Source organism: Mugil cephalus, chromosome 20 (assembly GCF_022458985.1).
Source record: "Mugil cephalus isolate CIBA_MC_2020 chromosome 20, CIBA_Mcephalus_1.1, whole genome shotgun sequence".
NCBI classification, from domain to species: domain Eukaryota; kingdom Metazoa; phylum Chordata; class Actinopteri; order Mugiliformes; family Mugilidae; genus Mugil; species Mugil cephalus.
Window position 1 is genome coordinate 10,873,329 of NC_061789.1, and position 27,880 is coordinate 10,901,208.

Here is a 27,880-nt window from a genome sequence, read left to right on the forward strand (position 1 = left end):
TGAAGCGGGCAGATTGTGTGTGTGTGTTTTTGACTAATCGGTTTTCTGGGAATCACGATTCGACCTTGATTCTCTCTTTCTTCTCTCTGCGGAAAGCCAAAGTGAGTTTTTGTTAGAGCAGTTAAAAAGAAAAGAAGGCTCATTTAAAATCTCATGGACATCTGGAACAATGCTAGCAGCCGAACTTACAGCCTTTGAACAGAGCACGTTCTCAACACGCCTCATGTGATTAAATGGTTTCTTTTAAAAAATAACCCCAATATTATCCGTCATTTCTGTTGGATCCGTCAGGGATTGAGCATTTAGTGTCATATACTACATATCTATATGCCAGAATGTAATTTACCAATTGTATTTAAGGGTTTTATGTAAAATTGGGCTCAGACTAGGGCTGGCCAGTATTACCAAAAATGTATGTCACAATATTTTTCAAAATTCTGACAATATCACGGTATATTACGGTATTTTTTTCCCCCCATAATCACATGTTCACAGCATTTTCTACTGAGAGACAGGAATTAATGCAGTAGATTGACTAAAGATACATTATTTTATTGTGAGGATGAGTGAATATTGTAGAATAATTCCGCACTAGTAGTAAAACTGGTTTGCATGACCCTGTGTTAGCACTTTCTGCTGATGTGGAAATCTGATGACATTTACAACTCAGAGTTAAAAAATAATAATAAAATATATATTATCAAGATGAAATGAAGAAACAGGGAAAATCAGTTTTATTTATTTTGACATATTTATTCGTATTGAAAGATATTTATAACTGTAAAATAGCATGACTGGCTAACGTAATAACTGTAATGTGCGTACAACATTTTTTTTCTCATTCGTAAAAAGCTAAAAAAAAACATTTTTTGGGCCTTTCCACCTTCACCACACCAGCAGTGACGCAGTCGCACCATTAGAAGCGCTACATTGAAAATGGTCCGGTCTTAAACAGTGCCTCGCGGTGCTGTGCTCCATATGCTGTGTAATCAAATACACCGGTATCCCAGTATATTAAAAATTCATATCATGATGGAAAAATATACCGATATTCAGTATATATATTTCATTTTACTGACCAGAACTTACAGTTCTCCTCATAGCACACACCCTTTCCCCAGCTGGGTCAGGCTAGCTTGGTTTAAACAGAGCGTCTCTCTGACCGTCCACTCAGAGGACGCCAAAACCATGGACCACACAGAAAGCCTAAGAATACAAACTTGAAATGTGATTGGTTAAGTGAAGAGTGTCATTATGATGTGTCTCAAGCTTAAGCCGCCTGCAGTTTAAATTGTGGAAGCCCAGGCAGATTTTGGCTAAATGTCGGCTAAAATATTATTTGATAAAAGCTCCAATGCAAAGTTACACTGCCAGAAGCACTGCAACTGAGAGCCGGCCATAAAAATGAAAAGAATAGGCTATTGGGAATAGTTAAATAAGATTAATGGGAAAATATTAAAATGTAAGTCAGTGATTTTGATAAAGTTTAGGCCAGTAGAGAAGGCACCACTGTGTGACAATGTACAGATCCTAAAACACTTGCAGACTCATTGGTCCCACTTAATATCAAACATGTTTGGTAATTAGGGTCTAAAATTTGTCAGTACATTAAGAATAACCAATTGCAGAGATGAGTCTGTAAGGCCAGAGAGCAGCTGATGGTGTTGTCAAGCAACAGACTGACTAAAATCTTACCTCCAGTACCAGTGCCAGGATTTTTGAATCCCTGCCTTTTTTTGTTTGTTTTTTTTACTCTCTGTAATGTGAGATTTTTTCTTTTTTGTTTATATTTCCTATTACCAAGAGTTACTGGCCAAGACCATAGACATGATAAAGCTCCTCTAAAGTGACGCTAAAGTAGAGCTCCCCCTGGTGTCTAGCTGCAATGTAAGTCATAAGCTCCACCCCCTCCATGTTAGTGGGTGGTACTTTGGTTATATTAAAACACAAAAGGATGATTTCTTTTATTTTACGTAGTGAATATAATGCAAACTCAAGTGTCTGATCAATTTCATTTTAGTTGATTATTTGACGCTACAGAAACATGTCTACAAGTCGCTATGCCAACCACTCTGTGAAGCAGTCCGTTGAACCATCAGAGTTGGATAAAATAAAAAAAAAAAATTAAGTGCAATGTATTATCCAGCATTTCTTTGAAACTGGTATTATCCACCCCTATCCCTGGGAAAATAGCGTCAGTTTGGCTTATGGAAGGGAGTGGAGGCGTGTTGTCCATATTTATATACAGTCTATGGCCAAGCGTTGCAGTAACACAGTTTCAACAAGAATTAACATAAAAACATAACAAAGTCAGAGTCGCATAACATGGAGGGTAAAACATCTAAATATGACTCAACAGATTCCACCATCTTTTTAAGCTACCCCAGAGATATTAAGTTTTGAAGTTTGAGATCAGACTGTAGGTTGTTCCATGCTGCAAGAGCAGAAACCTAAAAGCCATCTTTCCCACTTCAGTTCATGCTTTAGGAACCACAGTCCACAAATTACTGTGATGTAACCAGATTTCAAAATCACATTTCAAAACTCTTGTGATCTGATCCCATCTTAAATTGGGAAATATAATATCTGTTGCCTGGAGATTTCAGCAGTTTGAGGCTGACTGATGTCATTTAAACTTGGGCAAAATGGGATATTCCGCTCGGGTTCTTCGTCAGCTCTACTTCATGCAATTTCTCTAACTTTATTCAACACAATACTATACCACCTTCACTAGACCTTAATTAGATCCATGGATGTGATGCTGCGTGTCAATAAGTAAAGGTGTGGAAACGTTCTACATTCCACTTCGTTGTCAGCTGCGTTTGCTCCGGCGTCCTCATTAGATTTCGTGTTCACTGTCGGAACCACTCACCCTTCACAACTCTGCTTTTCGTCAGTGTTATCTTTGCCACAGTTCCCCCATCCTTTCTGCCATTCTCCATTAGATTTTCCATCTAAAACCTCTGCTTCTTTTGGTCCAGATCTCTGCATGTACGTGTACTACTATCCCTGTCTCTCATCTTACTTTTTATTTTTCACACATTCTGATTGTGTCTTTTCTATGGTCCTTTTTTTATATAAAATTCTCTTCTCTCTTCTCTCTAGTCTCTTTCTAGTCCCCCACTCTACCCCTACCCCCCCGTCTCACCTCTCTTCCCGCGCGTTGGATTTCATCACACGCTTGACGAAAAACAGGGGAGGGCCTTTGAAGATTTGCCTCAAGCTGGTTTAGTTTTCTGAGACCACACATCAAACAGCGTTAACCTGTTTGTACTCAATTACTTGGAGTACTTTTGATTTGTTTTCATGAATCCAGGCGCAGGAGGCTCCCTCGTGCAATTGCCTAATCCCACCTGCTGTGCAACAACACCCCCATCGTATGGAGTTTTGTTAAAAAGATGAGAAAGCACTTGAGAGGTTCTTAGCGCCTGTTCCATGCTCCTCTGTGTAAACAGCCGTTCCTTCACTGTAACTCCAAAGCCTTTTACACTTTAAAGTGGAAAACAATGGATGTTCGTACAATGAATTTTATGTACAACAACAAGACAATCCTTTCCATTCACTAGGTTCCTCTTGGTTTATTCATTTTACCACTTCCAACAACAAGGCAATATGTTAATAAGTGCTTTACATTATAGACGAAGGCACTGCCTCGCTTATACGAGCTATGCTTGAAATTCGATTTTCTGAATGTATTCCTCGTCCCAGTTTACATGCAACTGACGAGAACACGTCCTCCTCCTCCACACTAAGTGATGACATGTGTCTTTGCAATGGGTGAATACAGCCCCTTTCTGGCAACTTGGCACTTGTTCACCCTGCTCCAATAGGTTACATACTTTGTAACCAACAATCAACACTGTTTTCCTCGTGAGGTCGGTGGTACCATTCTTTAATTAGAAATAACCAGAGAACTCAGTTTGCTAAATTCAAATTGGGTGACTCAAAAGTGAAGTAAATGTGATTATCTGTGGGCAAATGGCTTAACACAGTGGTGACTAATCCGGTGACTGCAGAAATAATGGAACAAGTAGCTGCAGCTACAGTGAGCTGTTACATGAGGAGCTGCAGGCAACCGGCGACACGTTTCCAATGTTGTTCACATGTTCAAGCTGCGTCCAGCATAAAAGTCCAACTTGAAGTCCAATTATTGTCCGACTTCTTTATAAATGGAGACAGCGTTTTGTTTTGCTGAAAACAGAATTCTATGAACTTTCAAATCAACACTTTAGGATAAGAATATCCAAATGTTCTTGCGTAAGTCCCAGATATGCCTATACAGCGTATATGTGATGAAGGCTTTGACTGTGTGCTCAACTTGTTGAATCATCCAGCCATTTTTAGATCTAAATCCTTGGCCTCTTTTAAAATAATGTGTTTTTCCTCAAGGATTATGCTGTGAACAGATTTCAGGCTGGTGAGTAATTGTTTAATTTCATACCACCCCGGTAACATGCAGCGGCATGTCACAATTAAACTGATTCTCAGTGCGTTCACCACCTTTTATTAAATACAAACAGCAGTAATGAGTATCTGAATGCGATGTGATGTCATATCATATGTGTGATGAATATGGGAGGAGTGCATAAAGAGCATTAATGGTTTATGTGTTGCCAGGAGGGGAACTGACAGCATACAGCTCTGGGGACACAGGAGCAACAGGAAAAGCTGTTTTAATCCACACAAACAGAATCACGTTATTTCTCTCCCAGCCACCAAGGACAAACACCCTGCACCGAATCCAAAACATTTCTGACGAAGACACGGTTAAAGAGGCATCCGTCTGCAGACAGACTCAGTCCAGTACAGAATGTACGATTTGCATCTAAAGTGACGTCCCTGGCTTTTTGAATTAACGTTTCTCTTCTCTCCTGTATGGGATTTATGCACAAAACAAGTGGGCAGAAGACAACGAGAATAAAATAAACTGAGTGTTGTTTGTATCATTGCATTATTTAGCTCAGATTCTTACTCTGATTACATGGTTGAGAAATGGAGAAGGGGAAACACTTCAGTTTTGCTTTGACTGCTTGTACCAGTTACTTCAATTAATGTTGCAGAGATTGATACAAACCTGCTACTACCAGCAAACATGGTGCTGTAGATATTTTGCCCTTCTCACAGCATACGTTGCTTCTTGTTCCGGTTACATAACTTAGCATAACACACCATTGATATCCAGAGAGAACAAGTGAAGCAGAAATGTCCTCTTGTTCCATAATTAAGCCGAGAAAGTCAACTCACTGGAGCTTCCATAAAAGCTTGGGGGAAAAAATAGGTTGCAGCAAACCCCGTCACACATCACAGAACGTGTTGCTTCTTCATTCTGCTTTTAATCAGCAGGCAAAGCCGGTATAGCCCTGAAACTGGGCCATGGTGCTGCTAGGCCTTGGGGCGATGGGATTACCCATGTTAAAAATAAGGAAAAAAAATGTCTCATTAAGACACTTAGGGTAAAAGAGTACCCCTCAACATGCAGAAGTGTCCTTGGGCAAGACACAGTTCTTGCTTATGTATTATTAGTGTTAACAACGTGATACATTTTCCATTATTCATTGAATTCTGGTCACAACAGTGAGCACAACTAATGTGCAGCTTAGTGGATCTACTTACTGAGGTTAACTGCTTGCAGTATCCTGTTTTCATTTGTTCATACGAAGAAGCTACTTGGATGAGCAGCAAAACGTTTTCAAGAAACTTTCAAGAAAGTCCATTTGCCTTTTGGATATCCACCACCAGAATCCCGAGCCCAAGTCTAAGTCGCTATATCTCAGGAGGGAAACCTTACCAAGATAATGAACACTGTAACTGATGCATTTTAAGATATAAAAACTTTATTTCCTCATACGTTCTTTGTCATTTTCATTTCTACCCTGGTGTCCTCTCACATCACAGCATGACGCATATAGCTAATCATATCATTAACGGCCATGTTTCTGTGTCTGTTTCTCTGTAGATGGGAGGCACCATGTACAACACAGGCAAGCATGTGTCCCTGAGGCCGGATAAAGCGCACCTGGTGAATATTTCGGGAGGCCCATTAGGATACAGCTACCGTCTGGAAGAAGTCCGTCTACACTTTGGGAGCGAAGACTCTCAGGGTTCAGAGCACACCCTCAACGGCCAGGGCTTTCCTGGAGAGGTGAGTGTAGCGAAAACTGGCAGGTCAGTAAGATAATTGTTGTCAGCAGACTTATACCCCTTTCACATCAAAAATACCGGGTTGATACGGGGTCTGACCTCCCGCTGTGAGGGCTGCATGCCTGTGCCTGTAATTGCGTCGACAGCATCATCATTACACATTTAAGTGCACTGAATCTCCTCTTCTCCACGGGTGCAGAGCAGCTCGCGGATCTTACAGTCTTGCCAGTGCACTGCCATGATCGATAAAAAAGTGTGGGGTATAGCTATACAAACTGTATATAAACACGGCTGCGCATGCACAGTTCACATCAAGATTCCGCGGTGCGATTTCCTTAAACATGACGTAGGGCTAACTCACCTATGCGCTTCGATTAACAATCGTGTAACAACACATTTGATTTGTTTGATTGGAAAAATGGCCTATTGGTCTCTTATGGGAGTAGACCAAAACTTTGCTCTGTCTTTAAGCTGCTCCAAGCCCTGGAGCTTCTACAATGATACAGTCTGACAGGCCGCCCATTGATAAAATCAGAATGTGACAGGCAAGTACATCAGTCTCATCATGTAAATTAGTAGGTCGACGCGGCATTCCTGTTGACACTGAAGCCGAGCCGATGAAATCCTGGGTCAATTGCCGGGAACCATAGGACCCGAAGCCCACCCCTAACAACATTGTATTACCAGACACCACAGGACACCCTCAGAAAGTCTGTGTCATAATGTTAGTGGTCATAATGTTAGGCCTTATTCAATATCTTAGATGGAAACAAAAGCAGGTCTCCATGCATGTTTGAGACAGATAAAATTACATCAGGTTAAAGACTCTCGCATGTAAAACACTCAGTTATCAGTCTTAAGGAGACACACTGCAGTTGTATCCCATTGACTATGGATTATAAAGTCTACTCGAGCTCCAACATTTGTTTGCAAAAAGTGGCAAATCCAATGTTATCTGTCTCTGTGCAGTTTTGGTGCACCGTGGAGAGCCCCCATGCTTTAACCAGACAGTAATCGCCATACTGTATTTGTTTTGTAAATCCAGTTTATCCAGAGAGACGTGCACATGTTTTAAAAGGAAACTGTAAACCTTTGAGATGCTTCTCAGTTTTGTTATGCAAATTGGGTTTGTGATTGCACTTCTACCAGAGATGTTGTGGAGAAAGAAGTAATCCCACTGACTGAGTCAAAACGGATTGGACAGAGTAAGAGAAACGCAACTTGCAGGAAAAACAAATGTAGCGTCTAGTGGATGAGCCGGGTTAGAACACAAAGGTGTGTACACACTGTTTAGTTTTCAAAGCAGCCGCAAGATGAATGATCCCAGAAATACTTTTACTTTTAGCCAATCCAGACCATGGAACAGGAAGAGAACACTGATACCGCGACAGAATAATGACCCAATTAGACTGAGTATGTTTTGAACCTGGTCCAACTCGTTGGTGTTATCCTTTAATCTCATATCCCAGTGGATACGTAAAGACCTTTACACTGGTTTGCCGACTTACTGTTGGAAGTCGTGTCCCACATAAAAGTGACTTAAAGAGTTATCTCTGTGTCTTGTTCACTATTGAGGCCGAGAGAGAGATTAGTTATAGATGCGACAGTAATTCAGGGGCTGCAGTAGCCTTTTATGTTGAAGGGGAGCTCAGCCTAGTGGTAGTAGCTCTTGATTAACATGTCGCTTTAAATTCCGACTCAGCATCGCAAACGCAGGGGTTCAGAATCTTCCTCTTATTATTGAGGCGTTGTCGTTCAGACATCTGAAAGGTCCTCAGAGGAGAACCACCTGTGAAGACGGTTGGGTAGACCCTGGACACCCTGGAAGAATTACACTGGATAAATTTACCAGATAACTGATGGGGAAGGAAGGATGGGTGAAAGGGAAGGAGCTAATGGAGGTGTCACACCATGTGGTATTTTTCGATAAAATGACACGAGATGGTTGCAGTTAGGCCTAAAGACGTACGTCTCTCAAACATCAGAACCACATTATACTCATAAGTGTTCATCAGTTGCAGTGCTGGATGAAATCTCTTTCTCTTTCTTCCAGGTCCAGCTGATCCATTATAACCAGGATCTCTACGCCAACTACAGCGAGGCAGCTAAGAGCCCTCATGGCATTGCCGTGGTTTCCATCTTCATAAAGGTCCGTGTGTCCATTTGGGAAGGAGTTACCCACTATCTGAATGAAAACAACACAATCTGGAAGCAATCAGGGCCATAAACGAATTGTTTTATCACTACTAGTTGTTATTTCCAGAACCGCTTCTCTTGTGATGATCTCACAGGTCATGAAAAGACCTCAAGCGGAAAACCTTTCGGTGTATTCTGTCGAGTGTCTCGGGCCAAACCACAGCAAGAACGGATGACTCTATTATCTCCTAGTGAAACAGGAACGACCGTCAGACAGACTCATCAGACAAATGCATTGTTTCGTCCGGACCCAGCGCAGCAAGAGTTGATCTCATGTTTCAGTTAGCTCACTTACTCCACAGCATATGGTGCATTTAAAACGTCTGTGGATTATAGACGGTCATTATCTAAATGGAAGGGCAGAACTTGCACTTGCGACGTGTGTTTTATTGCAGTGTTCGTGAAGAATATTTCATCCTCCTTTTCTTTGTCTCTCAGCTCTCGGAAAACTCCAACGCCTTTCTCAACCGTATGCTCAACAGAGACACCATCACCAGAATTAACTACAAACGTAAGACGCACACTTTTTCTTTTTGCACATCTCTCTCCCCAGATTAGCTAATCCTGCTCTGAACATCTGCAGCGTAGGTCTTCAACAGGAGGTCCGCGACCCCTAGGGGGTCTGCAGAGGTACTGTGGTGGGGGTCACAAAATCGTTTGGTTGATTAGACAGTTTTCCCCCCACAAATTTAAATTTGTTGAAAAAGCAGGTGGATGGCCACCCAACTGTTGCACATGTTTGAAATAAAAAAAATAAATAATTTGAACCTGTGTATTATTTTATTAGCTTAATATTGAGTGCAAAATAATAATAATATACATATAGTAGGTAGGGGGTTCCCTACTTAATCTCTCCATTACTTTGGGGTCCTTGGCCTGAAAAACACTAAGACCCCAGATCTACAGGGCTCAATCTTGGTCTTAATGAAATCTTTCAATCTGAAACGGTTATCAATTTGAATAATCTTATTTGTGTTGTTTCCTGTTTTATTTTGAAAGAATCCCTCATCTTTTTTGTCTCTGCTCATCTTGCCTCCGGCCGTTCTTTGTTTCCCTGCCCTTGCTCCCCTCACCTCTCTTGTGTCTCGAATCGATGCGTTTTCCTTTTGTTCTTGTTCCCCGGTGTACTTTGGTTTCCTGACTTGTGTTGTGTTTAATTTGAATTCTTTTTAACCTTTTGTCCTCTTTTTGTATTTCCACCAGCTTTAAGCGAAGCTTGCCCTTCATATCTGCAGCCAGCTCCATATATCCTGCTTTTGTGCCAATCTTTGTTCCCTTTTCTCCACTCATTATTATATCAGCATTTCACCTGCGGCACATCATGAACATGCACAGGTCTAAATGACTCATGAGCCAACCACTCACTTTCGAAGCTTGCTGAACAACAGCTAATTCATGAACGCTGGGAGATATTGTCCACGCCGTTCACTGTAACATGATAATTCCGACTCATAGGTGGTTCTGGTTCTTTTCCTTCAGCGAGAACGCATTCTTAATTGCACACAAATCAGTGCTACATTGCCAAAAATCTGTTTTCCTACCTCTGCTGTGAAGATGAACAGCCCTCTGGAGAGTTCCCTCCCTGTTAATGGGGCTAAGCATAGCAGAGCTGTGCAACCACGCGCACACACACACTTTAACTTGTTTGTGTCATTTAGAGAGTCACTTATGCTGATGCATGCTCTCTGCATAGATGTACACTTACCCACAAGTAAAATGCAAGGTCTGACCTTTAGATTTAGGGTTTTAGTCAATGGGACTCAGTAGTTGGTCCCTAATTAGGAGTTCCCATGTTACAGAGTTGGTCAACACATTTGTCGATGTCACCAGCCAACGCCTATTAAGCACCAAGAGGCAGACCCCTTGCTGACCTGCTGTCGGATCCATATTTGGCTTTCGCCGCTGACCTCCACCCTGAGGAGCATTTGTCTTCCACCCTCGTGCCTAGCTCGAAGGCCTTTACCTGCTCCACTGGTCCTGCCTCGCAGTCGCAACCTTGTTTATGCCACCACATAAGACATAACTTGGACATATGGATTTTTTCTGCAGATGCCAGGTTTAACCTTAAAATTTTTATAGGGTAGCCTCTGGGAAAGAGTAGATAGCGCCTAAATTACAACTGAGCCCTGATAATGTCTCCGTGTGAGCAGGTTTCGTCCTTCATTGATGCAAAAACACATAAATGCCCCCCCACGCCAACACGTTCACGTTTGCTTCTAAAGCAAATCTTTCCTTTTTAATTGGTCCCGGAAATGGTAGATTTACACCCCGACGCAGTGCTCAACAACAAACACACACACACCAATGTCCTCCTGTGTTTACGAGGACACTCAAAAAGTAATCTGAAATCCCAGTTCAGAAGGTCCTCACTATGCAGGCTTGTCCTCACTGTGAGGGTTGTGATGCGGACTTTGCCAACACAAAACTTTCCATCATTTTCGAGAACAGGTAGTTACTCATGTTTATGCTGAAAGACTCATCTGAGCCACTACTTTCCCAACCTTATGTACGTTAACTCCAAAGTCTGTGTCTCCACAGCATGAATAATGTATTCATCCCTTCTCTTTAATCTCCTGACAGCTCACTCCCCTCGATGTATCTGAACATAACAGGCTGTCAGCCGGCACAGCACTCTCACTTCTTCGCCTTCTCTTTTTCCAGATGACGCGTTCTTATTGATGGGCCTGAATATCGCGGACCTGTACCCTGACACCACGCGCTACATCACCTACGAGGGCTCCATCACCATCCCTCCCTGCTACGAAACATCTACGTGGATACTCATCAACAAGCCGATCTATGTCACACAGATGCAGGTACGTGAGTGCAGCCTGCAGTAAAAACAGAGCGCTTAATGTAATTTTAAATTTCCTTGTCGGTTTGAGGCGCACATCTTGGAATTGCAAATTACTTCATGATGTGCAACTGAAAGCATCTATATTTTCCTAAGTGAGTTAGTGTAAGTAAAGCTCCCCAAACCCATCCAAGTGTTAAATGAAAGCCACATTTAACCTCCCAGTGGTATCAAAGTCTAAAAAAAATAACTTTCTTCCTCCGCATGTCTCTTTTTCAGCATGTACTCGTACATAAATAACAGCACACGCCGACTACCATACATTCCCAGAAAAAAATTGCTTTTTTTTGCGCAAACATGATATATGGCCGTTAACTTTTGAAGCTCAGTGTGGCTGTCTATGGTCATCTTTGCAGTGCCTGACAACACAAAGAGGTGGAGCTGAGGGAGGGGGGGGGGTTAGGGTTAGGGTTAGGGTTAACCCGTCACCCAGAGCAGCCGTTTATTTGTTTTTTCATACATGTCATCCTTTAAAAATGTTAAACAAGTGACCTCGATAACATTTCAACCAATGGAACGGTTTTCAAGACTGGGGATATTTTTTGTACCAACTTATTAACATGTGGGTCTATGGGGAATGACTGCCTTGTGTCGCCACCCTCAAGTGGCCATTGAAGGAATAGCAGTTTTGCAATATTTCGCCCGCGAAGGTTATTGGTTAGCCAAACCGTTATTTTGACTCTTATTCACTGTTTGATTAGATCTAGAAAAAGACCATGATTTGGTTCCACTCCCATTGTTACACACTAATGTCAAACCTATGAATGTTCCCAACTTGGGAACCACAAAGTAAAAAGGACTGAAAGATAATAACAATGACTAATATTAAACGTTTGGATGTAAATTTTGCAAGTTAGAGTTAGTTATCTCCCTCCGGAAAAAACTTCAGGCGGTACTGTTCTTAGAAGCAGGTGGGCTCCAACTAAAAAAGGTTGGGAATCACTGATGTAGGTGATAGCACATTTAGTAACATGTCCGTGTAGTCGAAGAGCCACTGCTATAAATCCACTCGAGTTGTAGTGTGTCTTTTGCGTCTCTGAAGAGCAGCTACAAAGATCAGATTTAACCTCTTCAGACTAGAAAGCTCAACATCCAAGTGCGGCACTCACCTGTATTAATGTGATGAACACCACACACCATCTGCCATTTACTTTCACTGCATTATTACAGACTCTCACTCCCCTGTCTCCTCTTCTCGCTTGCCTGTCGGATCTTTTATTTTAATTTCTCTGTCAATCCTTTCTCTTTATCCACTTTTCCACTCCTATCTCCAATCATACCTATAGTCATATCCCCTCAGCACTTCACACGGCTTTCATCGTCGCTGATCACTGGAACCAACACTCTTTCATAATTGTATAGAAGATTACTCGTAACAGATGTCGGTAGTCATTTTTAACATTTTTGAAAGAAGCAAGAAAGAAACATTTGCTTTTCAGTCAAATTACCTGTTTGTGCCTTTTGTCAATTCACACAGGTGTTTAGCATTTTAAATTTTTTGTTGTTTGTGCGCTCCTGGTTGCGAGACATGTCGTCCCAGAGGTTACTCGTGTGTGATCTGACATGGTTCTTAGCATGCTGCGACAATTTTCTTAATTGGAGAGACACAAACCCCACCGCTGATTCATCATTAAGTGTTTCTAAGAATTGCAAAGAAAGTCATGCACTTATAACTCTCAAGCACTGTCTCATGGGGAATGCATGGGCAAAAAAATATTTTGGGTTAGTGTGCATCACATAATCCTGCATTATTAAATTTTAGCCACGATGGAAAAACTGCCTCGCTTGGTCTCAGTATCACAGAGGGGGCAAATTTGTCTTTTTCAACGTAATACTCAGTTGAGAAAGTACAGATGAAGTCATAAAATCGTAGCTTCCCATTGAACTAAACCCAGCTGTGTTCCCGCAGATGCACTCCTTGCGCCTCCTCAGCCAGAACGAGCCCTACAAGATCTTCATGAGCATGAGCGACAACACCCGGCCCACTCAGCCTCTGCTGCAGCGCTGCATCCGAACCAACATCAACTTCAGCAAGCAGGGCCGCGACTGCCCCAACAACCGCGCCCTGCGCCCACAGTACAGAGGTAAGATGAGTGGTAGCAGCGGAGGGAGAGTGGTGCTCTTATTTTTTATATTAATAAATTAAGACAATCATGAAATATTCAGCTGCAGCAGAAATGAATGCCAAGTGTGATTTCTCCTTTTCCTTTTTACTCTTTCCATCCTTTTAAAGCTAATTAGGGCAGCTTTTGCATGTTCCTTTTGCCAAAACTGTCAGGCTCATGGGTCCCACTTATTCATTTATAAATATCCAGGAAACTTTCTGTCAAGTCCAGTGCATCACTGTTAGTAACAGTCAGTTAAATAACGCTTTTCAACAGATGCTTTAACATTTTCATTACAATCTGACGACCTCTAGACTTCAGAAATTTCTGCTTTAATAAATGCAAGCAGCTGTGTCAGCCGGGTTAGTACAGCGTGCTGCTTCAGGTGTGACTAGGACAATGGTCACGGTGAATCATTTAGACACAGATGACAGCTGTGGCAGTGTTATAATGATTCACTTTGCAGCATTTGACAAATCGCGGTCCTTTGCAGATTGCAGACACATTTGTAAGGACCACCGTAGAATCCTTCAGAAGGCAGCACAGAGCTGTTGTTGTGGTAACTGGTATATTGTTGACAAGAGAAAAGTTGTTTGGATCCCATTATAGGCACCATAATTCCACCACTGAATGGACTGCTGTGAAATTACCTGTTGGATTTCTGAAGAATTTGAAGCCTGAAGTGGGCGAAGTCTGCAGTTGCTATTTACTCCAAAAATAGGAGGTCATGTTGGGGTGGGTGGAATGAAGTTTGTTAGAGTTATACCCACCCACCTAACCCTCCACTAACTGTATATAAAATGGACAAACAGACTGTGATGTCACCCACTGGCTTTCTGAAGAGAGAGTTTAAAGTCAGAAGTTAACGAAGCCAGTCGCCATGTTCTCCGAGTTGTGCTTTGCTCTGCCCCCACTCGGATAATCCAAAAAACTTGTGCCAAGATCCGAGGTAAAACACATTTAAAAGTCCAGTCTAAGTGAAAAACCGACTAGCAGGCTGGCAGTCAGCTACTAACTACAAGACACCAGCTAACTAGCCTAGCCAACAGCAGTGGGCCCATATAATCCTATCCACCAGTGGAGTGTGAATGGGAAATGCCAGCATTTCAACCACCCTGACAGTAGGGGGTGTTTTCGGTAAGGAGTGATGGGATATGTGACTACATTTCAACCAACACTTGTCCCTTGTGCCAAGATCTGAGGCAAAACACAGGTAGAACCCGAATCCAACTGAAAAATCGACCAGCAGGCTAACAGGCAGCTACCAACAAGAGTACACCAGTTAACTAGCCTAGCCAACAGCAGTAGGTAGTATGTGGCACATCATTTGGGTTTTCAAGTGGGCACCTTCCTTCGCCGATGTTTAAGTTAGGCCCATGCCAGCTCAAGAATGCTGAACAGTGAGATCTAGCTTCCTGGTGTCAACCCTTCTCAATGCTGCCACCACACAACCATGTGACTTTCAACTGAGAGATTAGCTTAGCCCTACTACCAACTACTAAAACCACTCGGCCTTACCTTTAGCATGCTCCCCAGCTAGGATGTTTCCTCCTCAGCTACAGCCACTCACTTGAAAAAACAGTACTGTTGTAGCTTTGTTAAAATTACAAGTTAGTTCAGATTGTCATTTGTTGTTAAAGAACCTACTAAATGGATGTCAGTGACACACTAGTGAATACTGATGATTGAGAAATATTTGTCAGATGTATGTTTAATTATAGCACATACAGTCCTTAATATATCTATTTGTCTGTCAGACGGGCTGCAGTGGATGCTCAGCATTTGACAACGATCATGACTAGCAGGACTTCTTATCTGTGAACATATTGGGAGTCATCATTTCATCACTGCAAGATGCAAGAATGCAAGATTTGACTTTAATTTGCTAAACTATTGCTTGTACAGAAGGGAACATTATTAAATAAGATCAGACTAAATTTCCTAAATGTTTTCAAGTTGTCTGTCATGACTTTCCTGTCTTCAAAACATAACAGTTAACCATTGTAACTGAAAATATTAAGGTGATATTCTCTCCATCTGAAGGCTGAAACATCGTGTAGGAGTATTTTTCCTATCACAAAATGTCAAAATGTTTTGCACTTTTGTGCAATAGATAATACAACAGAGAATCTGCATTCTGCATTTCATAACCTTAGCCTCAGATGAGCTCACAGCACACAAAACAGTGCTGTATACATAAAATCTACATTGATTTCCTTCAGCTCCGGGTGCACCAAGGAGAGATGTTATTGCGCAGCACTTCAAGGTTGAATCTGAAACATGTTTAGGTTAGTTTGTTTTGAGCAAATGCAGGAAGTAAGCAGGAAGCTGCTTATTAAGTACAGAGACGCACCTGATCATTAGAGATGCCGACACGTGTTCCTTTGTCAGCGCTGACTTGAGAACAGAGAGGGAAAAATAAAAAGTGACACACAAAATAAAGATATGCGTGTGCTTGCATGTGTTGTCTGTTTGTGCAAATGTAAACCACCATGCATTAAATATTCACACAGTTGTTAAGTTCAGAAGACGTGGGTTCTTTTCCTGCGAAGACCCTGTAGTTCAGGTTCATGGTGAATATAAAACAAGCATAAAACAAATGCAAAAGGACATGCTTGAGGGTTCTTGTAAATATTAGATAAATCTTGCTTAAGGCTTGCCCAAAAAAAAACAAACTCCTGCTGCCTGCCTGATCATTGACCAGGGCATTTGAGTCTGCATATAAGTCATGGTCAGTGCCTGGAATGTACAAATTTGAGACCATTTCCTCCACTGCCTTGACACTGGGCTGCTTTTTAAAATATATTGTGCAGGGACAATGTTTTCCTCTCTGTCCTTTGCCGTAAACCACTTGATTAAATTGTGACCGTTTCATGAACTACCATGAGACAGTGTTGAGGTGTAGGTCAACTTGCGGAGGCAGGTGTCTATAGAGACAATCTAAACCCTTTCCCTGTGGAGCATCTATATTAGAGCCTTAGATTCACAGTGGAATCATTCCTCACCTTTGTCATGTTCTCCTTGTGCGTCATGTTGTCGCACCGGGGTCAGGTGTTACGCCCCCTGTCTTCCGTTCCATCAAGGCGTGGATGGACTATTGAAGGTTCTTGAGCAGGGTTGTACACCTGTAGACTCAGGACAGATTTTTTTTTTCTCTTGGCTGCAAGCAATATTGAGGCCATTTCATTGTGTGGTATGAAAATGATGAATATCCAGCATCAAGCGAAAGCATTATCACGATAAGTTTTGGAATAAAATCTGATAGACTGATATACAGCCAAAACATGGGAGAGTGTAATAACCGGCTAGACTCTCCTCTTAAAGCCTGCTGCTTCAAAAAGACTCAAAACACACTTGCGGGGCAATAATAAATCACAGTGGAAAAAAGAATGGATTTATCTTTTGGCTGTAGTTATCGCTTTCTTCATCTGAAGTTTATTCACGATTCTTTTTTTCTTGGCTCTCGGAGTTTATTCTTGTCATACTCACACCCTGTGACTCCCAAGATGTGTTTCCAGTCCACGCTCAGTTTTGTTTCATTGGTTTTGCTGCTAGGATCAGGGTCTTTGGACCTGGATGTGTCAAGCTGACCTCAGTCTATAGCCAATGACCAGTCGACCGGCGCATAATGTTCATTGGCAGCATGAATATACAAAAAACGTTTCCATAGCCTACCACTCCTATATTATAAATGAGCCTAGAATAAAAGAAAAAAAATCACATTATTCTTCAAAATCAAATAATACCCAGTCATTTTTCAAAGAGTAACCTTCTACATATGTTTTCCTCCTCCTCCTCCTTCCCTTTGTGGGTAATATTTCTAAAAACCTAATACCTGACTATGCTTTTGTGGAGACTAGAGGGAGGATTAGTTCTCCTGGCACACTCATTGCTCATTGGGGCACGCTTTGTTTTATTGAGAGGTCCTTTGAAGGGCAGAGCAAAGAACATCCAGACTGATTTAATGCACTTATGCATAATACAGTGCTGGAACTTACGTTATGTAGGTTTTAATCGTGCAATAAAATCAGTGGAGCTTCTGATTGATCCTAAAAGTCATTTTACGGCAGAGCAGCCACTCCAAACATACAGCCAGACGGAGTGTCAAAAACAACTGTCGGAAACAGATTGTGTGCCCCCTATAGAGGATTAAAGTTAGGCTATAGTAGTCCAAAAATGTTGTACGCCATAGGTCTTCATGGCAGGGGGTCGCAAAATTTTTGGTTGATTAGACATTTTTTATGTATACGTATATATTTAAATTTCTTTAAACAAATATTAACATGAATCCAACATTTTTTAGTAACGGGGCTAAGGGATAGCTTGATATTGAATGCAAAATAATAATTATAATGTGTGTGTGTGTGTGTGTGTGTGTGTGTGTGTGTGTGTGTGTGTGTGTGTGGACATACATTCAGGCTAGTGGCGTTTAATCGTGGGATGGCTGCGATGAAACCACAATTTTCCATTGGCAGTTTACAAAAAGTGCTCAAACATGCTATATTAAGCCAGACAAGCCCATTTAAAGTGTTATCACGTTATTCTCTTTTATCTAGTCAAATGAATCCGTGGTGTTCTTCAAGTCTACAATAACATTCGAAATGAGGACATGGCTAATCAGCTGCCGTGTCACTGTGTGGGAATCTTAGCCAGCGGTTTGAATGCAAATGTGTCACACCTTTTAGCTGAGAAAGGGAAGCATTGCAGCAGCTTAGAGTTGTCATGGCTCTCCGGATCATTTCGTCAAGTTCAATGCAGCAAGAATGGATCTCAGTCAGGTCTTTAATCTCCCTTTAATGTGTCTTCGATGTATTTTTGTTTTCCAGTCTGTTCAAGATTCCAGTCGTGACTGAAGCGTAAATGCAGTTTGATCAAATCATATTTCTCTGGCTGAAATGTTTTCGGACCGAACTTTGACAAAGTGTGCTGTTCTGTCACATTTCCCATTGGCTAGATTTGGAAGATGTTCATGTTATGGGGTACCAGGACTTTTTTTGGGTCGTACCAGAGGTTCTCACCATCAGTCCTGTGTCCGCTCCTGTTGATTCATGTCCCCCATTAGTGTATACACTAAACCAATTGTTTGCTACACAAACCAACAAGTGACAAAGGGTCTGTACCAGAACTTATTTCTTACCACTTAAAACGCTGTTGGGAGGATGTATCAATTTATATGACTATAAAGTACGTTCTATTAACTCTGCTAGTGCCTTGATGGATAATATTGTTTTTGCAGAAAGTACGCAAGAAATAAAAAGTACTAACAGCTGATTCTAACAAGACTCAAATATACGGACAAACTTTTTGTGTACGAGCTCCTATTTTGCATTATGCATCACACACTAATAGTGATAGTACATCATTTTAGCAGTTTAGTGGCGACTAACTGCAAATTAAACACCACTAAAACAGGATCGTGCTTCTCTGATGATAAAAAACCTTTTACATTTTGTGTGTGTGCCCCCAAGATCTCGCTTTATTTAAGTTTTGTTTTTTGTTTTGTTTGTTTTCTTTTTTTACAGCTCAGTGTGGTGCTTCCATTTCCTTTGTGCAGTGCATTGTGGGAATTTAATGTCCGACAGCACACTCAGACATTGATCTGGTTTAGTCTGCGCGCTGACAGCTCTGCGTATACATAATTTCATCACCTCTCTGCCGTGAATGCATCGCATACTCATAACCTCTAAGAGTCGGTAAACAGCACGGAACTGGGACAGACTTGTGGAGTTATTGCTCCTCTATCTTTCTCGTCTCTCATTATCCTTTCCCGTGCAAACATTCGGTTTCTTGCTTGTCTTTCGCCTCACAACTTGCGAAACCTGAGGCACCCCTTTGTCCTGTTTTTATTCCACACTATTTCTACTTTCTGTACTAATTATCCCCTTCTCTTCTCTTCTCTTCTCTTCTCTTCTCTTCTCTTCTCTTCTCTTCTCTTCTCTTCTCTTCTCTTCTCTTCTCTTCTCTTCTCTTCTCTCAGTTAATCAGTGGCTCCTGAAGTAAAAGACAGGAAACAAACAAAAAAAAGGAGTGAAGCTGCTGCACTACGAGAAGAAGGAAGGCAGGAATCGTTCGAGCCTATTTCCCACTGCCGAACCATGCAGGCCTGAACCAGCAGGAAATGAACTGAATGGAAAGCACAAGAGTTGCACTTCACCACGGACAGCTTAACTAAACAGCTAAGCTCCACCGACCCGAACTCCAAACTAACCGACGTGCGGGCCTATCCATCCACAATGTAACACAACTCATCAGAGCCTGCACACAGATTGGTCCAAAGTGTGAAACAGACCACACGGACTCTGATGTCTACAATTTCTTGTGTTTCTATTTGTTGTTTGAACTCACAAAGACTGGAGATGTAACGATTAATTCATTTTATGTGTGGCTTTAAAAAAAAAAAAAGAATGGATGTTATCTAAAGACTAAAGTACGTGATGTTTATCTTCGATCATCACTCGTCGACATACTGTCATCACGCCGTCATCCACTCGCTGGAGGATTTATTATGCATCCGCTGATGATCCGGAGCAAGGAAACACTCAGCGGTGGTACGATGGCGCGAGCGATAAAAATCTGTTTGTCCCGATATGGAATCATAACTAAAAAAAGGACATTTTATTTTGTGAATTTCAGGCTGCATAGCTCAAGGGTGAGAAACAGAGGGAGAGACTGTAACTTTGACATTTTGTAGATTTCAACAGATGGAATCCCTGCAGATCCGAATCAGAGGGGTCTCTCACTTTGCATGATTTTTGAATATTTCACTCGTCTTCGTGGTATTTAATTAAAACGTGGCGACACAGTTCACCTCGGATCGGGTCCCTTTTCACAGCAACATGGAGCTCGGAGCTCTAATTTATGGCTCCGTAGTAGTAGTTTTTTGGTGTACCTGTACTAAAAGCCCAATTTTACAAAAACGGTTACAGGCAAACTGTCCACTTGGTAAATTGTTACCCTGAAGACCGACTGGAACAAGACATGGCACATCTCTCAACCTTTGGATTTCTGTAATGCTGAAAAAGGCTGAATACTGCGAAGCTCCACAAAGTCTGTGCAAGGGAGACGGCGGGGCGGATGGATGGGTTGATAAAACATTGTAGGAGTGAAGGTAATTGAGTTAAAGATTCGCATTTTTAGGAGTATTTGTGTCATTGGACAAGACAAGATGGCAGTCATATCGTGCTGCTGCTTCTTTTATCACTGTCATTAAATGCAAATCAAAACGGAAAGATATTAGTTAAATTTATTTGTTGATCATCATGCTACCTAGGAAGGAAATTGTTTGCTAAAAACATCCTATTTTTTCCTGGAAAATCAATGAAGAAAACGCTTTTGAGTTTCCGCATTAATAGTGAACTGCTGTGGCAGCTAGGTAGCTTTAGCGTATTGCTGGCTACTGTTGTTTCGGCTAAGAAATCTTAAGTTAAGACTTAAGTTGCTGTCAGTTTCCATTACCCGTAGAAATGTGCGAAAAACACAAAAATCGTAATAAAAAACTGGTAATGGAAACAAAACCAACAAAATCAAATGTCGCTGAAACACTTTTACGCTCTCACAAGGTGGCTTTTCAGACGTATCGATATGAAAGTTTGGAATTTGAAGTCCTGTGTGATATGGGATATCGCAGGACGAGACTTTACGAGAGTCAATGGTAACACATACGAGACACAATTGTAGTTCGTGTTTAATTTGTGAAAAACTGTAATGGAAACGCAATAAAGGGACTGAAATTAAATTTTAAAAAGTCTACTGTCTGAAAAACCACTGAAGAATCTGCACATATGCTACTTGTAAGTTAAATCTCGACAGATGCCGAAGCAAGTTTCCAAGAAGTTTTTGGGAAGAAATTGTTGGTTTAGATTTGACAAGAGTTATACTGAGAGATGTTACAAGATTGTGTTCTAGGTAGTCAGCGGCATCAAAGTAGTAAAATGTCCTCCAGGTGTCATTTGAAGAGAAAATTTGTGCCATAGATGGAAATAAATATTACATTAAGATACAAATGTTAGTGTCTGAAATGTTAAAGATGCTCTGTAGAGTTTTCTTGTTCTCAAATGTTTTGAGTCCTCGTAAGTCATCTGCAAATGAGTTGAAATTTCAAATTCTTCCCTGCGATGTGACCTGAAGCCAGCTCAGCTTTGACTCTTCATCGAGACCCGTAATGGCGGCTGATCTGCAGCGCGTGTGCGGAAAAAGTGACAACTGAAGCTTGTATTACGGTTGGAACACTGAATTAATACCAACACAAGTGGTCGGTAGCTTGTTGAATAGTTTTTCCTGTTTGCTGTGATGTTGTATCTCATGAAGGAAAACAAAGTCGGGTCCATCTGTCCATTTCATTTTCAAAATGTAACTGTAATAAACGAAGGATCTGCAACAACAATGGAGACTGGTGTTACCACATTCACCTCAGAAGAAACTCACAGTTATAAAACTTATATCTATTTTGAATCCACCTGAACTGAATATGAGGTATACGTTGAGAGTAGGGATGTCCAATAATATCGCCGAACCGATAATATCGGCCGATATTAGCCTATTTTTGTAACATCTGTTCATATCGTTATCGGTTTTACCACTGGTAATGAAAACAGATAACATAATGGCTTGGTCCACATTAACCGGCGTGCGATTGATGATCTTATCAAACCGCACCCGGAGCCGAAACAACAACAGAGTGTAGCTAGTGTGGCTAACAGGTTGCTTGCTACATAAAATTAGTCTGGCCAAAAAAAAAAAAAAAAAAACGCCTGCATATATTGGTAGACCATATCGGTTGATATCGGAATCGGAAATTAAGAATTTGGACAATATCAGATATCGGCAAAAAGGCAATATCGGACATCTCTAGTTGAGAGGTACTGTAAATATTTATATATTTTTTAACAGATTCCAGTGAAAATCATTCCCTTTTGGGGGAAAAAAATTATATTGTATTTTTAAAAATGGCGGAACTTAAATCTACCACAAATGGAAGCTAAAGAGTGTCATGGATGTAAGCTGTGTCGGAAATACAAACAAGAAGACTTCATGTATCAGCTGCTCATACATTTTACTGGCAGTGACCAAACAGACCAAATTAACCTATTTAGTGATGGAGACGATGTAAGAGTATGTAAGAACTCTCTGGCCTTTACAATTTTGTTAGAATGTCTTCAGTCTATATCTGGTCTTCTGAGAGGCACATGCCCAGAAAGTTGGGCTTCTCCAACACCGTTTATATAAACTTACAGCTGTGGCTCTTCTAAGACTGGATCAATAGCTGTTTCTTTCTTCTTCTTTTTTTTTTTTTTTTTTGAGTCAGGCTGTGTCCTGAGCACCCCCTCTTCTCTGTATGCTGACTCAGTGCATCAGTCCTCAGACCCACAGTGAATCAGTGGGGTGTACTTCTTTGTACTTCTTTGTACCACAGTCATGGGCGTCCAGTCGAAGGGCAGTGAAGCTTGGCCTTTCTGGCTTCTCCGGAGTTACAGTCCTGAAAGTGGAGCTAAACAGTAACCTCGATCAGCCACAACATTAAAACATTGAGCATCTTGTGGCGATTCAATGTTCTGCTGGGAAACTTTCGGACCTGGCATTCATGTGGATGTTACTTAGACCTGGCAACCCCACCCTTAATGGCAGCAGCCGTCCCCTGGCTTTTAAATTTAAAAGAAATTTAAATTCACTAGATCCCAAACTGATCAAGTCTCTGGGATGGGATGATCTACAGAAGCCCCTCCCCTCAAAAGCCCCCCCACTAATGCCCGATTAGTGTGTGTTAATTGGTCAAAGGAGGTTGTGTGGGGGGGCCTGTGTAGGTCGGTTGAGATCACGCACCCCCTTTGACCTAAAAATGGGTAATTTTGAAAGAGCTGGGGCTACAAAACTTATTCCACGTAAAATAAAAAAGTTAAAAAAAAAAAAAAGAAAAGATGCCTGAAACACTGTTGTTGGTAGCTCAAGGCCACATCTGCTCTTGTATATAAAAGCAGCAGCAACTTTTGTCCATTTTACATAACAATGTTCCATCGCATCCGGTGAAAAATGCATAAACCCAACGGAAAACTCACATTACTTACATACTGTATATCTGTACAGCTCTATTATTATTTATTTTATATAATTTTATAGTGCTTATTATACACATTTTATATGTTTGAGTTATGTCAGCCAGGTGCTACCACCCCAAATTTCATTATATATATATACACATATAATGACAATATATGACTCTTGAATCTTGAGTCACAGTCAGTTTGGTTCCAGCACAGAATCTGTGGATGATCACAATAACTTTGACGCGTGTGACAAAATGGACCAAAGCGCTATCTGATGTAAAAAGGAAATACGCAGCAGCTTAAGAACATAATATCCCATCACCGCTGAAGTGAGTCGCTGTAAAACCTCGACGCGGGGACATTTCTCAGGCCCGAGCTGTTCCTTATTACGCTGTCGAGAGATGCTGATGGGTTGTCAGGATGTGCTGGTTCAAACTTCCACCAAAGTAAATAATGCATCCAAGTTCAGCTTTCAAGTTCAGTCGGAGACATTTCTCTCTGTCAGAGGGCTGGAGACTACGATGATATAAAAGGAGCACGTCGTCTTCGCTGTCGCTCTTGATTGACGTGGATACAGAAGATGTCGAGTGGCACCATTCGCGTTCCCTAGTGATGATTCTTGTATTATTTGGTGGAAAGCAATTAAAGGACACTTTGAGATTTACAGAAACATAATTTTTTTTTTTTTTTTTTTTTATCTAGTGGGACATTTCAACCACCTTTAACTTACTAAAGTGCCGGCACAACTCTTGTAAAAGCTAGTTAGTTGACAAGATAAGTGAAATCAATCATCTTTACAACTTAAGATCAGATCAGATGTAATTTGTCCGCTGTCTGGAGCAGGCTGACTGTTCCAGACAATCATATTATATCTGATACCACAGAATCGCATCAATGGGCGTCGTAAAGGCTGAGGAACAAACTCTAAGGGTTCAATCCATCATCCGGTGTTGTTCCTTAAACTTAATCTAAGACTCTTTGCTAGGAGACCGGAGTTTGTGTCCTTCCTCAGACCATTCATTTATTTTCACATAGTCACATAGTTGACTTAACCTTTCCTCTTTATGTGTGTGTGTGTGTGTTAATTTATGTTTGATTTATAACTAAATAACATGGTTAGGTTTAGAAGAGGTTTAAAATATCTAAGTTACCCCATCTGTGGACTGAGTCAACGCTGCCACAATTTTTAATTAAGATGGTAATTATTAATTAATTAATTGAATTGGAAATGAATGAACACCAGGATGCAAGTTAAAAATATATGTATATAAAATAAAAAAATAATTAAAACAAGGTGATTTAGAAAATGTAAATAAAATAGATACAAATTAAAAGACAGTTATATACACAATTAAATTAATTAAATCTGCTTTAAGACATAGGTCTTAAAGTAGGGGGGTCCGCGACCCCTAGAGGGACTGCGGAGGTACTGCTAGGGGTCGCAAAATCTGTGATTGATTAGGCATTTCTCACATATATATATATATATATATATATATTTTTTTTTTTTTCTTTAAATACACATTAACATGAATCCAACATATTTGGGGGGTACGTTAGCACCACCCTACTGTCGCTTTGTGTTTGAAATATAAAAGTGAATATTTGAACCTGTATATTATTGGAATAACTCGATACCGAATGCAAAATGATAATAATACCTTATATTTATAAACAGCCCTGGGTTGAGTTTAATATAGAACACATATAGTAGGTAGTTAGGGGGGTACCTACTTAGTCTCTCATGAGTTTGGGGGGTCCTTGGCCTGAAAAACATTGAAGGACCCCTGCATTAGAAGAATGGAATAACAACTGAAAAAATATCATTGAATGGTTAAAAAATATATTGAAATAATCCAGAAATCTGAGTCACAGGAGTGTGAAAACTGTGCAATCATTACCATATTCTATGCGGTAAAAGCCAGGTTGTTTTCTAGGCAGGAAAAGCAAAATTAAAACACCATTAGCTTGTCTATAGAGTAATTTAAACATTTCCACAGATAAAGAATTGAAGGTGTTAATGGAGAGTCCTGCAAACATACCAGATGTCAGAAAAGCTAATATGTTGAATTCCTGTTACAGATTTAAATGGGGATAATAAAAACAAAGGCAGAATAACACTACTCACAAGCACTAAGTACCAAACTTCTATTGTGTGGATTTTGACACTTACACCACAGCCAGTCTTCCTGTCTTTGTTCTCTTCTTGTCCGACTGCCGGCCTTACATTCACATATAGTGCTCAGACGTTCTGTTTTAACGCAGGATCTGTTTAACCCCCTTTAACAAGAAAACCAACCACGATAGTACAGATAAGCTTCAGAACTTTCTAGATATATCCATCACTTCAACGCCTCTATTTAATGGGTGGTAAAATATGGCGCTGAATGTTACCTGAGGTTTATTTATTTATTTTAAGGCCAGGCTACAATCCATACCAGTAATTCTGTAGACATTTGGGTGAATGAGAAGTCCAACAAAATGGCGTCCCTACAGCTTTACAATTAAATCATTTCTAAATGAATCATTCGGAGAGTTTGTTTTTCACTCTGCCTCAGTTTAAACGCAGAAATTAACCACCAGGGAAACCGGAAACATCCTTCAAAGGTTCCCACATAGATGACAATGTATTCAAATCACTGCACATAAGCAAACTGACCACTGAGCGATACGCCGGATGAACACTGATCTACATGTAGTTATTAATAATTGAGTTCTGTTGTTCTGCGCGATTGTCCTGGAGAAGCGACACTGTATTTGACCCAGATCCTCTCGTGAAGAGCGTGCTGTTGTTTCTTTTTTTCTTTTTTTTCACAGACACGGAGCAACGTGATTTGTCTGCAAATTCAACTCACAAGGCGTTCCTTATCAAATATTTATCCTCATTTTGGATTCAGAGCTGTAAGAGCGAAGCAGAGTCTGTGCGCCATCCTGTTTTCCTACGCGTGTGTGTGTGTGTGTGTGAGTGTGCGTGCGTGTGTGTGCGTGCGTACACATCCATCCATCCAGCTCTCGACTGGGCTGTGTTTTGTCAGATTAAAGAGGGTCTGATGCTGAGTGTTAAGCAGCCTGCTGTCTGGTTTGGTTTCAGTGTCTGTCACGGCAGTAGCCATGGGAATATCATACCCTGCTCTGCCCTCAGGTTAGGAGCATGCTGCTCCTCCATTTAGTTCACCCCGCTCTCTGCCTCTGTCTCTCTGTCACACTCGCTTTCTGGCACCCGTTCCCTCCGCCTGCATCTTTCATCCTCTCGACACAATGCGACGAGCAACAGTGTAAATGCCGCTCTCATCTTTTCACAGTGAAGCTAAACTTGCGCGGTCATGTCTGCTTCCTCGTGCCTTTGCTCCGATCTTCTTCAAGTTCTCGCTCCCTTTGTTCTAATTAAAGACCGCGTGCTGCTGCGGTTTCCAACACCGCTTGTTTCCAACTTTTGTGGCAGTAGTTCGGAGGGATTTTCAAAAGTCCTCGAGCAGATCGATCCACACCCGTGGGGCCCTGATTTGTTTTGAGTCAGGCCCCTGCAACAGCCAGTGGACCTCCGGCCCTCAAGGTATCTCAAGGTATGGCGCTATAGTGGTACAGCCAGGGGGTCAGGGGGCACGGAGAGCTCGAAACTAAACTAAAATTCCTCGGATGGGAAAAACTTAGCTGAGTAACGTGGGACTCATCTAATCTCTTGCCTGATGATGGGGCAGCAACATCAGAGACTGATGTCTTCAATTCTCTCGTGGGACATGATGTTCAGCGGTCCCACTGACATCGTGGCATCCACACATCTTCCTCTCTCTGAGTTGCTTCCTCATCTCTCCTCCACCTACATTCCTCTTCCTCACTCGCTCCCTAGAGTCCCCCCCCACCCGACCCCCAACACACACACCTGATCGTCACAACCCCCTTCTCCCTCTTCGTTCCAGCCTTCTATCTTTCCCTCTTTCATCTCGTTAATCTTTTTTTTCTTTCCCCTGCCTCCTCCTTTCACACACTCTCTCTCCTCTCTAATAAGAATTCAGTGGCAGTACTATCTGATTCTACAGCCTCACCCCTTCCAACACACACACACATGCGCCCGTCACCCACCTCCCCCTCCATCTCCATCTCACTCCAGCCTGCCATTGTATCCTAGCAACCTAACTTTACTAGCAGTAGTAAAAATCCCCGGCATCTCCTTCTGAGCACACATGAATAATCTGCACCCTGGATTTCTTTGTGAGTCAATAAATATCTGTTCCGCTCTCAAGATTATCTGCTTTGCTTGTAAGTATTTTTTATTTATTTATTTTTTAAATCATAGCATCTATTAATTATTTACGTGCAAACACATCGACTATGAATGATCCACACAGCGGTATGTTCCCTTGAATTACGGCGCCTCAACTAGGCCAAACGGTGCTAACAGATTTAGAACACCTAATCCCGCCTCCAGCATGCCACAAAATAATATCTGTGGATTCTGTGTGTGCAAAAAGAAATGTTGAGGTCTAATTACCGTAAATGGCTTCCGACTGAGAAGAACAGTAATTCAGTGAGCGCGCGGTGGGTGT

The 27,880-nt window shown here is 41.4% G+C and overlaps 1 protein-coding gene across 2 annotated transcripts in view; it reads left to right on the forward strand.

Annotated features, from left to right (window-relative positions):
- LOC124997259 (carbonic anhydrase-related protein 10-like) overlaps positions 1 to 27,880 on the forward strand; it is a 96,424-nt gene that overhangs the window by 66,092 nt on the left and 2,452 nt on the right. The window contains exons 4-9 of one of the 2 annotated variants that reach the window (XM_047570836.1): positions 5,957 to 6,142; positions 8,195 to 8,290; positions 8,776 to 8,848; positions 10,999 to 11,153; positions 13,101 to 13,275; positions 19,274 to 21,679. In XM_047570836.1, coding sequence (XP_047426792.1) covers positions 5,957 to 6,142; positions 8,195 to 8,290; positions 8,776 to 8,848; positions 10,999 to 11,153; positions 13,101 to 13,275; positions 19,274 to 19,296 — 708 coding nt within the window. In that variant the 3' untranslated portion in view covers positions 19,297 to 21,679. Of the gene's footprint in view, positions 1 to 5,956; positions 6,143 to 8,194; positions 8,291 to 8,775; positions 8,849 to 10,998; positions 11,154 to 13,100; positions 13,276 to 19,273; positions 21,680 to 27,880 lie in introns of those variants that run through there. The other variant, XM_047570835.1, reaches the window with a different exon arrangement.